Below are 13,900 nucleotides of genomic sequence, written 5' to 3'. Positions count from 1 at the left end.
AAACATAATCATCAAAAATTAATGAATAGACTAGCCAATTAAATCCAGTTGAATAAAGAATTAGTGGTCTGGAGTTAAATATTGAAGACCTGGACCATTATCCATCTCCTGTACATAGGGAAAAGATGGGTCTGAGAAAGATTACACAACCAGTATTTAGAGGAATTTGAAAAAGAATACAGGAGAAGAGGAAACAAGTTATTTACCTAGGGAAGAGGTAAATGATATTTCCATTTGTCCTGTTTATTAAGTGGTAGAAGCATAATTTAAACTCAGGTTGTATAATTCCAGCAGCTCTTTAAGCTTAACACACAGCAAGATTTCCAGAAAGAATAATTTGTAGATAATTGGAAAGTTTAATTGTAACTTACAAAGTTGTATGTTTCAAACCAGAGTTCATACCCCTGATTTGGGTTTTGAAGAGAACTACAGGGAAGACAGTAGATGAAGTAACAATATGAAAAGTTAGTATTAAAGAAGATATATAAAATCGGACCTGTTTTTGAGAGAACTGAAGATGGGATTAGAGAGGATTAAGAAAATCCTGGGGGATACCTACAGAGTTAAAACATACAGACAAAAATAAAGGAGGAGAGATAGCAGATAGAAGGTGGGTTGAAATAGAGAAATGGTAAGATGAGCAAACCTATCTATACCCAACTTTTTCATAATCCAGGAAAGAAAAAAAAAAATATCTACCAGGTAAACTTAGATTTGTCATTCTAGAAAAAGGAAATAAAAGCATAGGCAGGAGGTAAGAACCTTTCACAGTATGCTTGCACTGTGAAAGAAAGATTGATAACGGGATATTGTCTTTCAACTAAATAAGTTCTAGCTGGAAATGTGTCTTATCCAAACATTCTTTATACCCTGAATGAATGTTATGAATAGGTTAGTGTGTAAATATACTTCAAGGAATTTGTCCTGAGTACTTTTCACTAACAATGCCAGAAAGATGCTAATTAGTGCCAATTGTGAGAACTGGTATTGGAATCTGAGCACCTGTTTGCTAAGAACTGGATTGAGAACAACTTATACTACATAAGCCTCCTAAGCAGCTGTCAGTCGGCAGTGATGTTGGTTTACGACCGATTTGGGCTGGATTTGATGCTGCCCAATGAGAAATTGGCTTCCTATCTCTGATGAGTCGAGCCATTCAGTGCCTTCTCTAACTATTTTTACTGCAAACAGAAAACATGTCTCAGTATTTTGTCCCTCAATCTTCAAATCAATATTGTGATGCTTTTGGATGAGGGGAGCATACATTAGATCCACAAAAGTTAGATCCCTCACAGACATGTGTGTGGGTTGACAAAATAATAAAGGCTGATTTGAGGCAGTCAGGCATTATTTACCTTGGCAGCCATTGCTGTGTTATGTTCCTAATGGGGAACAGTTTAATTCCTCTGCTGCTCTGAGTATCACAACTGTGATTTACATCACCAGCACAAAACTGAAGACTGAATTTATGACACTTTGTAAGTTAGACCCTGTTAACTTCTCTTCTGAACTTTCTTCTGAACCACAGACTATCTACTGAACCACATACTTTTCAGCAGGCTGCATTCTCTTACAGTCAGGCGGTTTATATATCTCCTGATATTCTATTCTCTTTTAGTCAGGTGATTTATGTATCTCCTGTTATTGATACCAGTGTTTACTAAGTACTGTGTCCAGGAATGAGGTAGGACAACTTCCAATTGTACGTAACAATCTATGATCTAACAATGTAAGCACAGAAGACAGTTGACTCATTTATTCCTTCAATTCATTCATCAAACATGTTGAGGAAGTCCTCTCAATGCTGGAAATGTAATAAATAAAATGGACAAAATATAGCAGGTCAGGTTGAGCACAACGAATTAGGATAAGGTGATTGAGAGTGACAAGAATATCATTTAAGATAGTTATTCAGATAACATTTGTTTGAGAAAGTGACAAAAAAGGATGTGAATCTCTATGAATGTCTATTCCAGATAAAAAGAAAAGCAAATGCAAAGGTCCTGAGACAGGCATGTACTTTTTACCATGGAGAAAATGTAACAGAACCAGAATGACTAGAGCACAGGGGATAGGTCAAAAATGCTAGAAGTCTCCAGGAACTAGATAGTATAAGGCACTCCTACCATGGTGAGGCCAAAAGATTTCCTGTGTGCAGCAGCTCCTGCTAATTATCTCAGGCTGTATAGTTTCATTTGAATGAAGAAAATAACCCTTAAAACATTTTATTACATTGGTGTGTTTTTCAAATCCTACCAGAGACATGGTAAACTGAATCTCCAGGGCATTCAATTACATAAATAATAAGCTGTCATGTTGAAATACAAACCCAGGAACCTTCGGCTCTAAAGCTCATTCCATTCCACTACAAAAGTACAGTTAGCACATAACAACTGAATTCACCCTAACTACATTTTACTGTGTTCTATGATAAGACTGTGAATAACACGGTGAAACCTGCCTCACAGTGCAGGAAGACTATAGGAACTGAAAGATATATTGCTAAATGATTATTATTCATTGTGATAAGGGTTATACATGTACCAGGTAAGAGATATCAGAGGAGCAATTTATTAACTTTGTTAAGATAGTGGCAAAAGCAAGACTATATCTGAATGGTTTTTAAACAGGAGATAATGAAAGGGAGGAGGGTAGAGCATCTAGTACAAAAAAACATGAGGCCATGCAGTACATGACCTAAACAGGAAAGTGAAAATAGTTATCAATAGTTCAGCATAGGTGAAGCTGGAGTTCAGGCTAGTGGTACATGCCATTGTAGGACACCTGATGGCTTCTACTCTGATGGCCAGTGTCCTGATTGATGAATGCTGTTTCTGTATCATGATTAAATATGTTACTAATGTCATTCCACAGCTATTGGCCTTGAGTCTGGAGAGAGGGTCTCCATCACTAATGCCATGCCAGTCATGGGGGCCTTAGCTTGTGATTGCTGTCTGCCACTGAAAGAGGATAGAAAGAAATTAAAGAAGAAAATGGGAAAAAATAAACCGTCTCAATACATTCTGGTTTTTAGCATAACACAACAAATATAAAATGTATCTGAAGATTTTTATTTATTTTTTGTCCTGGGGATTAAACTCAGAGGCAGTTAACCACTGAGCCATATCCATAGCCAATTTTATATTTTATTTTGAGACAGAATCTTGCTAAGTTGCTTAGGGCTTCACTAAGTTGCTGAGGCTGGCTTTGAACTTGCAAACTTCCTGCCTCGGCCTCCTGTGCTTCTGGGATTACAAATGTGCGCCACTGTGCCTGACTATGAAGATTTTCAGTTTACTGAAATATAATTAGGGAATTTTCAAGGTAAATAAAAGTAAAATCCTGAAAGTATCAAGATAATACTTTTAAAAATGTAACTCTTAGAAAATTTCTACCTTTATAATTAGTGCAGATTGATTACCGTAACTTGTTGGTGTGTCTCTTAATGAGAAATTGAAACACAGTTATGATGACAACTATTACACTTTAACCTTTCTATTTCAGTATTTCTCTGATGTGTTCATTCTTGCTTATTTCATGATTTTTAAGCTAATTTCATAGAAAATTTAGCCATGTGAACATAAAGATCAACCTTTATTTAAGAAGTAAAGCAGATCCTTGTTATTTCTGTAACCTCTCTTACCTTTCCATTCTTATATCTGCCAAGATTCTTTTCTTCTCTTGAGCTGTAAGATAAGCAAACATGAGAATCAACAGCCATTTTTCTGGCCATCAAACTAATTTAAGCTTTGCATCTAAATGATTTCTTCTACTGCTGAGAACCCATCTGAGAGTTTTTCATTTTTTCCCCTGTTGTTTCTTATTTTAAAAATAAAACTAAAGCAATCTAACTTCCAATCATGTCATAATAAACCTCTAAAATTTAGAGACATTTTCTTAAGCTAAAATTGTTGCAACAACTCTTTGATACTAAGTAAAGATGTATTTAAGGCAAAAATCATTAAAATTGATCATGAAAATTGATAATTTTGAAGCATTTATAATCCTCATCTCTGACCACACCTCCCTAAACAATCTCTCATGTGTAACTCATGCAAATATATAGTTTAACTTTCTTCTCTAATTAAAAACATGAATTTATACATATTTTCCCTAATGATATTAAATTGCATTTTCTACCTCGAAATGGCAAGTCTATTGGGTTTGACTAGAGGTATATTGTCACTGTTTTTGAATGGTGGATGTTTATCAGAATGCGGCATACACACAATTTAAAGTTTTTATCTTCTCAAGTATTGCAAAGCTATTTTAAACTTGATCAGTAAATTTTTAATATAGCTTTTGATGAAGATTTGTAGAGAAATGGTAATGAAGATTCTGATGTTGATTGTGTTCTTTTGACTATCACAGATTAAAGAGCACCTGGCTAAGGGGCAGAGAACGCTGGCAGGTGATGGAATGTCCCAGGTGACGAAGACACTGTTGGATTTAACTCAGAGGAAAAATTTCTATGCAGGAGATCTTCTGATGTCTGTGGAAATCCTCAGAAATGTTACAGACACATTTAAAAGGGCAAGTTACATCCCTGCATCTGATGGTGTCCAGGTAAGAGAGACAATGCCATGAGGGATAGGACTAGATAAGATGAGATCAATTTTTAGCACCCAGAAGCTAGTGCAGCCACCTAGGAGGGAGCCTGGACCAGAGGGAGAGAATGTTCACCCCTGCAGGGGAAACATCCAGGCTGTGCTTAGTGTGAACTCTGGCAATGACCTCAATTCCTTTCCTCATTCTGTACCTCAGTGTCCTCAACCATAAAATGCACATATTACACCTCAAGGAGATACTGAATGAGAATGTGTGTGAAGTGCTTTGAGCCCTCAAATAAAAGGCATTACAGCAAATTCAAGGTAGTATCACGGATATTTTATTCCCACATTTAATATCACCATCTTGCCATAGGAGACTATTAAAAGTACATTAAGCATAATGAAAGCACATTAACTATAACATGCAAAGAAGACATAGTTTAAGGTTTGTTTGGGGGTTTGCTATTAGAAGAGCGAGAACCATATTTAATTTTGTGGAAACATTGCCTGAAAATATAAGGCAGATGGAAAATTGTTCTGTATAAGAAAGTAAGAAATTCACTAAGTGTTCACAGCATTTTTTTTTTCTTGCTATGGAAGACTTTTAGAGCAAAGTCATTTATTTCCATAATAGTGTTTAAGTACTCATTCAATTTTAGTATTGCCTTTGTCATTAAAACAAACCTTATCAAATGGCAAAAACAATAGCATATTTAATGCAACCTCAGTTTGCATTTCAGATTAACTCTTTTTGTGCTGTAGACTAAACTATATTCCTGCCAAGAATGTTGAGTCGATTTCCGCATTTTCAGCATAATATTCTTCCTGTTATCTCTGTTAAAAGTTGATTAAAAAAAAAAAAGTTGATTAAAATAAAGGATTGGCAAAGCTCCCAGATCAGGTATTGTTTGCTTCATTTGGGAGTTTTGTTTGTATTTCACTTTGTAAATACATCAGTTTTTTGTTTGTTCATTTTTGGATTTTTTGTTTGTTTTTTGCTTGCTTGTTTTGGTTTTGGTTTTAAATAACTATTAAGGGAAAGAAAAAAGAAGAATTTTTGGAATTATGGAGTTATTCACAAATAATGTTGCTGCCTTTCTTTGTATACTAAAATTAGATGCACATGCTGCTGAGAGTATCTGCTGTGAGAATTATTGGTGCTGCATTCATAGATTATATCATCAGTATCCACTTTTTAAATCATAACTGTAAAATTCCATTAGGAAGGGTACTAGGTGGAAGATTGACATCATTTGGTCATTTAAATATGCTATTTTTCTTACAAAGGATGAAACAGTTTTCTAATATTAACAACTTAATAAAGTCATATACAATTTTTCCCTACAGTTCTGAAATAATTCTATTAGCATTGTCTTTAAAACCAAACATTTGAAATCCTTGACACAAAGTACAACTTTTAATTTCAAAAACAAACCAAAAGAAAGAAATAAACAGACTCTGAGACACTATGTTCACAACTGAAACATTAGGCAGAATATTGTACTAAGTAATCTCCAACTTTCAAAAGTATAGGGGTTTAAGATTTTATGTAGTAAATTGAAGAAATTAAGATTATCAGGTATGTTAGCAATATATTTTGATTGAGCTACTCATTAGAATACATGACTTAATGAACAATTAGTTTAACCAATTGCTTAATCTTAAACACTAGCTGGTTTGACTTAAATGAAACAATTTGTACTGATTATTCTGTGGTCATTTTGTGCTAGTTAGAAACAGGTTCCTCCATTTCTATCCTATGCTCTCTTCCATCCTTTACATATACACAAAGTCCAGAACTCATTGATATCCCCCTAATTCCCTTTAAAGTGGAATTGCATTTCCTATCCTATTGATTTTACTGGTATCTTTTCAGTCACCTGGAATGCCATCCTTTTCTTGTATTCTTTCTTCTCTTAGTTCAACTCTGTCACATATTTTCCAATGCCAGACCACCAAATCCCAACACTGTCTAAAAACTATTTTTCCTTTCTCTGAAATCCCAGAGAACTTTTACCTCTTTTATTTTCCACAATTCAATAAAATGAATGCATATGTTTCTTTCTTTATTTGCTTTATTATAAACTCTGGTTTGTGGACCATCCTCAACATTCTGTATACTTTATATAAACATCAACTTGCCATATGTGAGGGTTCTGAACATTTCTGTTTGGTGAGCATCCCAGGCTTGATATGATATGAACTAAACTCATTTTGAATTCCAAGTTTTCTTGCATTTCTTACTTTCCTTTTGGAATTTGCAATCCTAACCTAGACTAGTAATGTCATCGTGACTTTTGTCTTTTCTTCCTTTCCTGTTGAGTCTGCCAGCACAATGCTTCTTCCATCTATTCTTTCCTCCATCTTCCTACTGCTGTTATCCTAACCAGCCTCTAATGATCTCAGCCTACACTATTCCTGTGGCCTCTTTCCTTTGATACTCTCACGTTTACCTACATTCCTATTCATGTTGTACAGGACATTCCTGTTAGTTGTCCTAGGACAACTAAGAAACATCTAAGAACTCTTCAGTGGAGCCTCAAGGTCCCTGGATGACATCACATAATCTTTATATTGGCTTCTAGTGCACTGTGCAGTACATAGATTACCTATGTCTCCAGCCTCTTACATAGATTGCTCTTCCTCTTTGTTGATTATACACCTGAGTCAAATTAACTCTTCCTCCTTCCTGAATGTAGTGCACATTTTTGGCTCTGGGTCTTTGCTTACTTTGTGCTTTCAGACTGTCTTCACTTTCTCAACCTTCTGAAGTCACCTCTTGGTAATCTGGGCCTCTGAATGTCTGTAGCACTTTCTCTTCTGCATCTCCTTATGCCTTAAATTATTAGCACTTGCTGGAAATTTTTTGAAAAAGGAGAAATTTTCTTGGTCCATCTTGGGACCCTAGCCAAGCTCCAGAGCCCTACCCCAAATATGATTTAGAATCAGATCTTGAACAGAGAAGGCATTCAAAAAAAGTTGATTGAACAAAATCAACAATAAAACTAACTTTAACAAACAATCAAATAGTTATCATTGAACGGTTTTCACTCTTTTGTCTCCCATTGGGAAATGATGAGGAATAATAACAAATAAACTAAGTAAAACCATGTGAAAAGAATACATTCTTTTAAATGTGGTTATATTCAGGGCATTTTATTTAAATGACTAATATGCTGGGTTCAAAAAATTGATTTGGCATGTTGATGAAAGAGACAGAATAGCTGCAATCTACTTTTTATACACATGTGCACACACACACGTATGTACATGCATTTATTTTTATTAGAAATCAAATAAATTAAATTATGAAGACCTTGGACAAATTGAAGGCTTTAAGATGGCTGTGATAATGTTATAACTTAAAAGCATGAAAATTGGCATGATTCCTGTCAACATATGAAGCTCTTCTCTTCATTCAGATGACTTGTAATTATCAATACTATTTCCGAAAGGCAAGATTTGGGGGTCTTTTGTTCTGTTTTGGTTATTTGGGTTTTTTTGGTATTTGAAGAAAATGTATCCATGGAAAATTTCATTCAGCAGAATTTCTAAATATCACTAAGGCATTTGTATTTTTATACCATCTAGGCTTGCTCAATAGCCCAGGAGAGAAAAAAAAAAGCATTTAAAAATGCAGAACTATATGTTTACTGGTAAATTTTTAAAGTATATAAATTATAATTGTATTTACCCATGTTAGCTCAATCTATTTTTTTTAATGTTAAGGTTTTCTTTTGTCTTTCTTACTTTTTAAAATTTTTACTTTATCAGGTGTGGCTTGACAACTTCATAAACCAAAATATGTTGTAGCTTTAAAAATCCACAAAATTATGAAGTTCCTGATCATTCACATTACTGAGTAACAACATTATGATCACATGAGCCACTAGAACATCAAGTTCTTGGAATAAGTGCCCTATTTTATTATTTAGGAAAAATAAGTTGTTGCCATTGACAACTAAGAAAAGAGGAAGAAAAATATAAAACCCATATAATTTTATTCCAGAAAAGTATACATCTTTGCCTTATCAAATGAAGATAATTGGGATTTAAAATCATTATAGTGTAAATTCTCAGAAGTCCAAAATATAATCACCATTAATTTTATAGAAAAATGCAAGGCTTAATCCCTTTTCACTTTGCTAAATCAACAGCAGATTCTATTAAAATGTTCACAATTATTTCAATAAGCAAGAGGACTTAACTACAAAGCAGGGAAGTTTGCCTTCACTGAGTACTCTGCATGCAACCATTTAACTCTTTGGCAGCTGTTACACATTAAGATTATGCCCAGGCCTAGAGCAGTGGCATAGGCCTGTAATCCTAGAGGCAGGAGGATCATGAGTTTAAAGCCAGCCTCAGCAAAATCCAGGTACTAAGCAACTCAGTGAGACCCTATCTGTAAATAAAATACAAAATAGGGCTGGGGATGTTGCTCAGTGGTTGAGTGCCCCTGAGTTCAAACCCCAGTACCAAAAAAAAAAAAAAGATTATGCCCAACATCAAAACATATACATGATACTTATTGTTTTTTTAATGCCAAAAACTTGAATTAAAACCATAAAATAGAGAAGCAGCAAAACAAAACAAAGGAAATAATTTCTGACATTAACAGTACCCTACACTGGCCACATACCAGTTCTCCAAGGGAAGAATTTCATGCAATCCCTACCAGCTGCACCCTGCCTGATCAGGTACTGGGTCATAAAATAAAGCTCCACATTAAGTCTTTTTCCTTTTACTGGAAGGTACCCATTTTTGGATATCACTGTGAAACTGTTTCATCCTGATCTGGATAATATCGTCTCTGTCATCTCCACCATTTCATCTCCATCTGAGATAGAAAGACTGCTGTATGTGTAACACAATGCTAAGCTGCCTTTCATTTTAAGTCACATTCTAATTTATGAAATGTTAAATTTGAAAAAAAAAAAAAGCTTATGTGTCTAGGAATGGTAAACCATAATTATACTATTTGGAATCTGGTGTCCCAACTTGAAAAATCGTTTCCCCTTAGCATATTGTTTTCCTAACCAATGTACTTTGTCACATCTCCCAGAATTCATAAGAGTTCTCTAAGTGGCATATCCTTCCCTTTTCCCATTTGACATATATTCTTTCAAGATTCCATTCAAATATAATTTTTTCTCAAAAGTCTTCTCCCCAAACCTAGGCAGAATTGGATTTCTTTCTTTCTTTTTTTTTTTTTTTAACTCCTCTGACCTTTTGAAAAGTTATATATATCTCCACTGTAGCACTCACATACAGCATTGTAATGATTATTTCTAAGTCTGCCCTCAACAGTAAAATTTAAATTTGTGGAGGAATTATGTCGCTAGGGCTTTGTCTGACACTTGAAGTATAGCAGACCCTCAAATATTTGTTGAAATAATTATTGAATGAACAAAGGAAATATAATAATGTTTTGGAAAATCATATGCTTTCACAAAAAAAAAAAATTTAAACTGAACATCTAATTTGGAAAGACAGGAAAGACTTGATTCTCTATAAACAAGTTTACTAAATATTACTGGATATAAATGTTATTTTTTGAAAGTCTGAGGAGATTAGTAACATATATTAGTCTAGAAAGGAACAGTGTATACATGGCAGGGAAGGGGGAGTAAGCCCATGGAGGATACAATGAAGATGGTCTAGAGGTGAGGGAAGGAAGCACATCTTAGGGTCAGCGGGGCAGGGAAGACAATCTAAAGGAATGAAAGGTAGGCCCTTGAGACAGTTTGCATTTGGGGGATAAAGAAAATATTATAAAGAACTTAAATATGGAGATATCCACTGAGATCCACAGCATGCTGTGCCCCTCAAACTCATATGAATGTAAAAGCCAGCCTGTACTTAAACATTTTTCTGTTCTTCTAGAACATTTCTGTAGGTCTCACTTAGTACTTTGCAATTTTATTTATTTTATCTTTTTTACTGTGGCCCACTCTAAAACACACAGTTTACATCAATATATAATTGAAAAGAGTTTTACAAAAATAATATTTACTACTTTATGTGTAATACATTCTGTTACTTTCCATTCTTTTCTACTTAGTTAAGAAAAATTAATCATGACCTTCTAAAGGTCATTACTCAAAAAAAATAAATAAATAAAGGTCATTACTCAACATTGGAAGACCCTTGTTTATTTGACATATTTCCTAAGATTGAGAAATTTATTTCCCAGTGATTGAGATTAAATAGGAAGTTCTAATCTCAGTTTTCCAATTTCTTTTTAAAGTGCCAATTCTATTAGAAATGAATATTTCAGTGTTGGGTGATCAAGGAATTCAATTAAAAACAAATATAATGATTTCAGTGAAGTCAAGCATCTTCGTCTTAAGACTCTTGATGACAGCACATATTGCTATTACATGGATCACATGGATCATTCCTGTACTAACCATCAGTAGCTCAGGTCACCTGGTTAGGATCCTGGAGTAATATTTCTTCTGTGATTTCAGTGCCAGATACTTTTACCCTTTGCATAGTGAAAGGGTGGATTACACATGTGGAAGCAACCATTAACATGATAACATATTTCAGTCATTTTTTTTTTCTGCTGCTATGAATTGAAGACCCAACAAGAACAATTTTAGGGGAGGAAAAGTTTATTTGGGGCTCATGGTTTCAGAGGTCTGGGTCCATAGACAACTGGCTCCATTCTTCAGGGCTTAAGGTGAGGCAGAACATCATGATGGAAGAGTGTGCTAGAGGGAAGTGGCTCCCATGATGATCAGAAAATAGAGAGAGACCGTGCTCTCCAGATAAAAAATATATACCTCAAAGTTGCATCCCCAGGGACCCCCTCCTCCAGCCACTCTGTACCTGCCTAAGATTATGAGAATCTTAATCTTGGGTTAAGATTCTCATAACCCAATCATTTCTCTTCTAAACATTCTTGCATTGTCTCACACATGAGCTTTTGGGGGACACCTCACATCTAAACTATATGATACTATAATACAATGATAAGCCTCAACTCTGCAGTTCTCCAGTTTTCTTAACTAAGTAAGATCTGATAAGAGTTCTTCTGGTGTGTAATACTAGTTCAACTGTAAAGTTCAAGACACAAGGTGATGCATGAGAGCCTGTGCTGAGAAAGCATTGTGCAAGTAGAAAAGTTGACTATTTTCTCAAACAGGAGTAGGGTTGATAGGGAGGATGGTAGGGTATGACAATTGAGCGCTTGCTCTAAATACAGGATTTTGAACTTCAGGATGTGGCTCTGGAGCTTGTTAGCTCTGTGACCCTAGACAAGTTACATTGTGCTTCAATTTTCATTTCCATAATTTGGGATAAAAGTACCTACCTTATAGGGTTGATGTAAGGGTTCGATTATCTATGTGAAATACACAGTATCTGGAATATAGTAGAGATCCAGAAATTTAGCTACTGCTATCATCCAACGAGTTGAACTGATGGAGTGAAAACCCAAGTCTCTGGACCACAGGTAGCCACTGCCATTGTAGGTGTATATTTGAAACCTTCCTGCCAAGGAAAGAAGGTCAGATGTTTCTCATGGCACCAGCTAAGAAAGTATAGGCATTACTTATTCTTCACTTGTTAGGGAAAAGTGCAAGGAATGTGTCAAGGGAAAATGGGAACAGAGAAGAAGCAATTAGTCCTTAGGAATGATGCTGCAGGGCCATTTTAGTGTTGGAGAGCAAGTGGATGAGGAGAACATGTAAATCAATCATGGGGTTCCTGGCTCAGTGAAAACTAAGTTGAGTCCAGGATCACAGCTCTCAGGTGACAAGCACTGCACATTATAAATGGCTGCTGTTTTCAATGCTTAACAGCCTGAGAGGATTCCCTACTGTTACTCTGTGGTAGAAAGTCTTGTATAACTAGCATCTCCTTCTAAGTAGTATTTAAACTTTAACCTTAATCTAAACATGAAAATAAGACACTCAACACTGAACAGCTTACTTAAATGAATGAAATATTAAGCAACAAATTTTGCTTCACAAATCAACATGATTGAATCCTGTCATAAACAAAATTTAGAAGATGGCTGCTGGCAGACAGGAGCTAACAAGCTTCATAAGAAAGCACAAAATTGTGCACAGAGATCAGACAGGAAGAGGAAGGATGGAAAGGAAGTTTTAATAATTTGTATTATATACAGTCAAGCATGGTAGTGCACACTTGTAATCCTAGTGACCAGCCTCAGCAACTTAATGAGAATGTGTCTTGAAATTAAAAAAAAAAAAAAAAAAAAAATTGAAAAGTAGCTCAGTGGTATAGCATAGCTGAATTCAATTAGGAAAAAGCTTGTATCTATATAATTTGCATATACATATATGGTACAATTGACTAGTAAATGTTATACAATACAAATAAAGAATTTTGACTACATTAAAACAAAACAAAATTTGCATTAGGTGTTTTTACACTTTTAGAATCTCCCATTTCCCTCAGAATCAAGGGAATATTGAGATTTGCACAAGAAAAATATACAGATGGGTTTTCATTGTGATTCTGCTTATTATCAAAGATTTTTCTTTTATAAATTATCATTGAAAAATATATTAGTTTGGTGGGACTGCCATAACAAAGACACAGGCTAGGTGACATAAATGAAAGAAATTTATCTTACCCTTTTGGAGGCTAGAAGTCAAAGATCAAGTGTTCAGCGGATTTGGTTTTTCCTTTTTCTTTGCCTCACTGATGGCAAGCCTTGCTTTGAGGTTTTACATGGCTTTTCTTTCCCTCTCTGTGCACATGTATCCCTGGTGTCTGTCTGTTCTATTCTCTTCCTCAGAGCACCCAAGAAGATTGGATTATAGCCCTCCCTCATGCCCTTCGTTTAATTTCCTCTTTAATGGCCCTATCTCCAAATAAAGTTAATCTGAGGTACTGCTCTTAGAGCTTCAACATAGATTTTTTTTTTTAATGGGAGTGAGGGGTGGTGGGGGGATATAATTCAGCTTATAACAGGAATCTTGAAGGACTGAGAATTTCTTGTATTAAAAAGGTGTGTGCCTGGCATCTTCTCCCAGGGCAGGCCTGCCATGGCTGCCACCATCAGTGTCTCAGATAAACCTGTGATGTGTGCTTGCTTTCCTCATGTGGTGGCCCTCAGGTGGACCAGCCTACCTTGCCCAAACTTGAGGGACTGGTCCTCATCCCTTTCCTCTCTTTTGAAGCATCCCCCAGACTAGGTTCAGTAGAACATGCCTGGAATCCGAGGTACGGGGGAGACTGGGACAAGAGGATTACAAGTTCAAGGCCAGCCTGGGCAATTTAGCAAGACTCTGTCTCAAAATAAAATTTAAAAAGAGCTGGAAATGTAGCTCAGTGTTAGAGTGCTTTTCTAGTATGTGTAAGACCCTGGGTTT

At 35.4% G+C, this 13,900-nt stretch overlaps 1 protein-coding gene across 3 annotated transcripts in view; it reads left to right on the top strand.

Moving 5' to 3' along the window:
• The window catches only part of Adgrb3 (adhesion G protein-coupled receptor B3), a 680,206-nt gene that overhangs the window by 326,047 nt on the left and 340,259 nt on the right, over positions 1 to 13,900 (top strand). For all 3 annotated transcript variants that reach the window (XM_047557982.1, XM_047557981.1, XM_047557980.1), the window contains one exon: positions 4,372 to 4,566. In XM_047557982.1, the coding sequence (XP_047413938.1) occupies positions 4,372 to 4,566 (195 nt within the window). The remainder of the gene's footprint in view (positions 1 to 4,371; positions 4,567 to 13,900) is intronic.

Source organism: Sciurus carolinensis, chromosome 7 (assembly GCF_902686445.1).
Source record: "Sciurus carolinensis chromosome 7, mSciCar1.2, whole genome shotgun sequence".
Lineage (NCBI taxonomy): Eukaryota > Metazoa > Chordata > Mammalia > Rodentia > Sciuridae > Sciurus > Sciurus carolinensis.
Note: the sequence above shows the minus strand (reverse complement) of the source record. Positions and strands in the feature narration are given on the sequence as shown.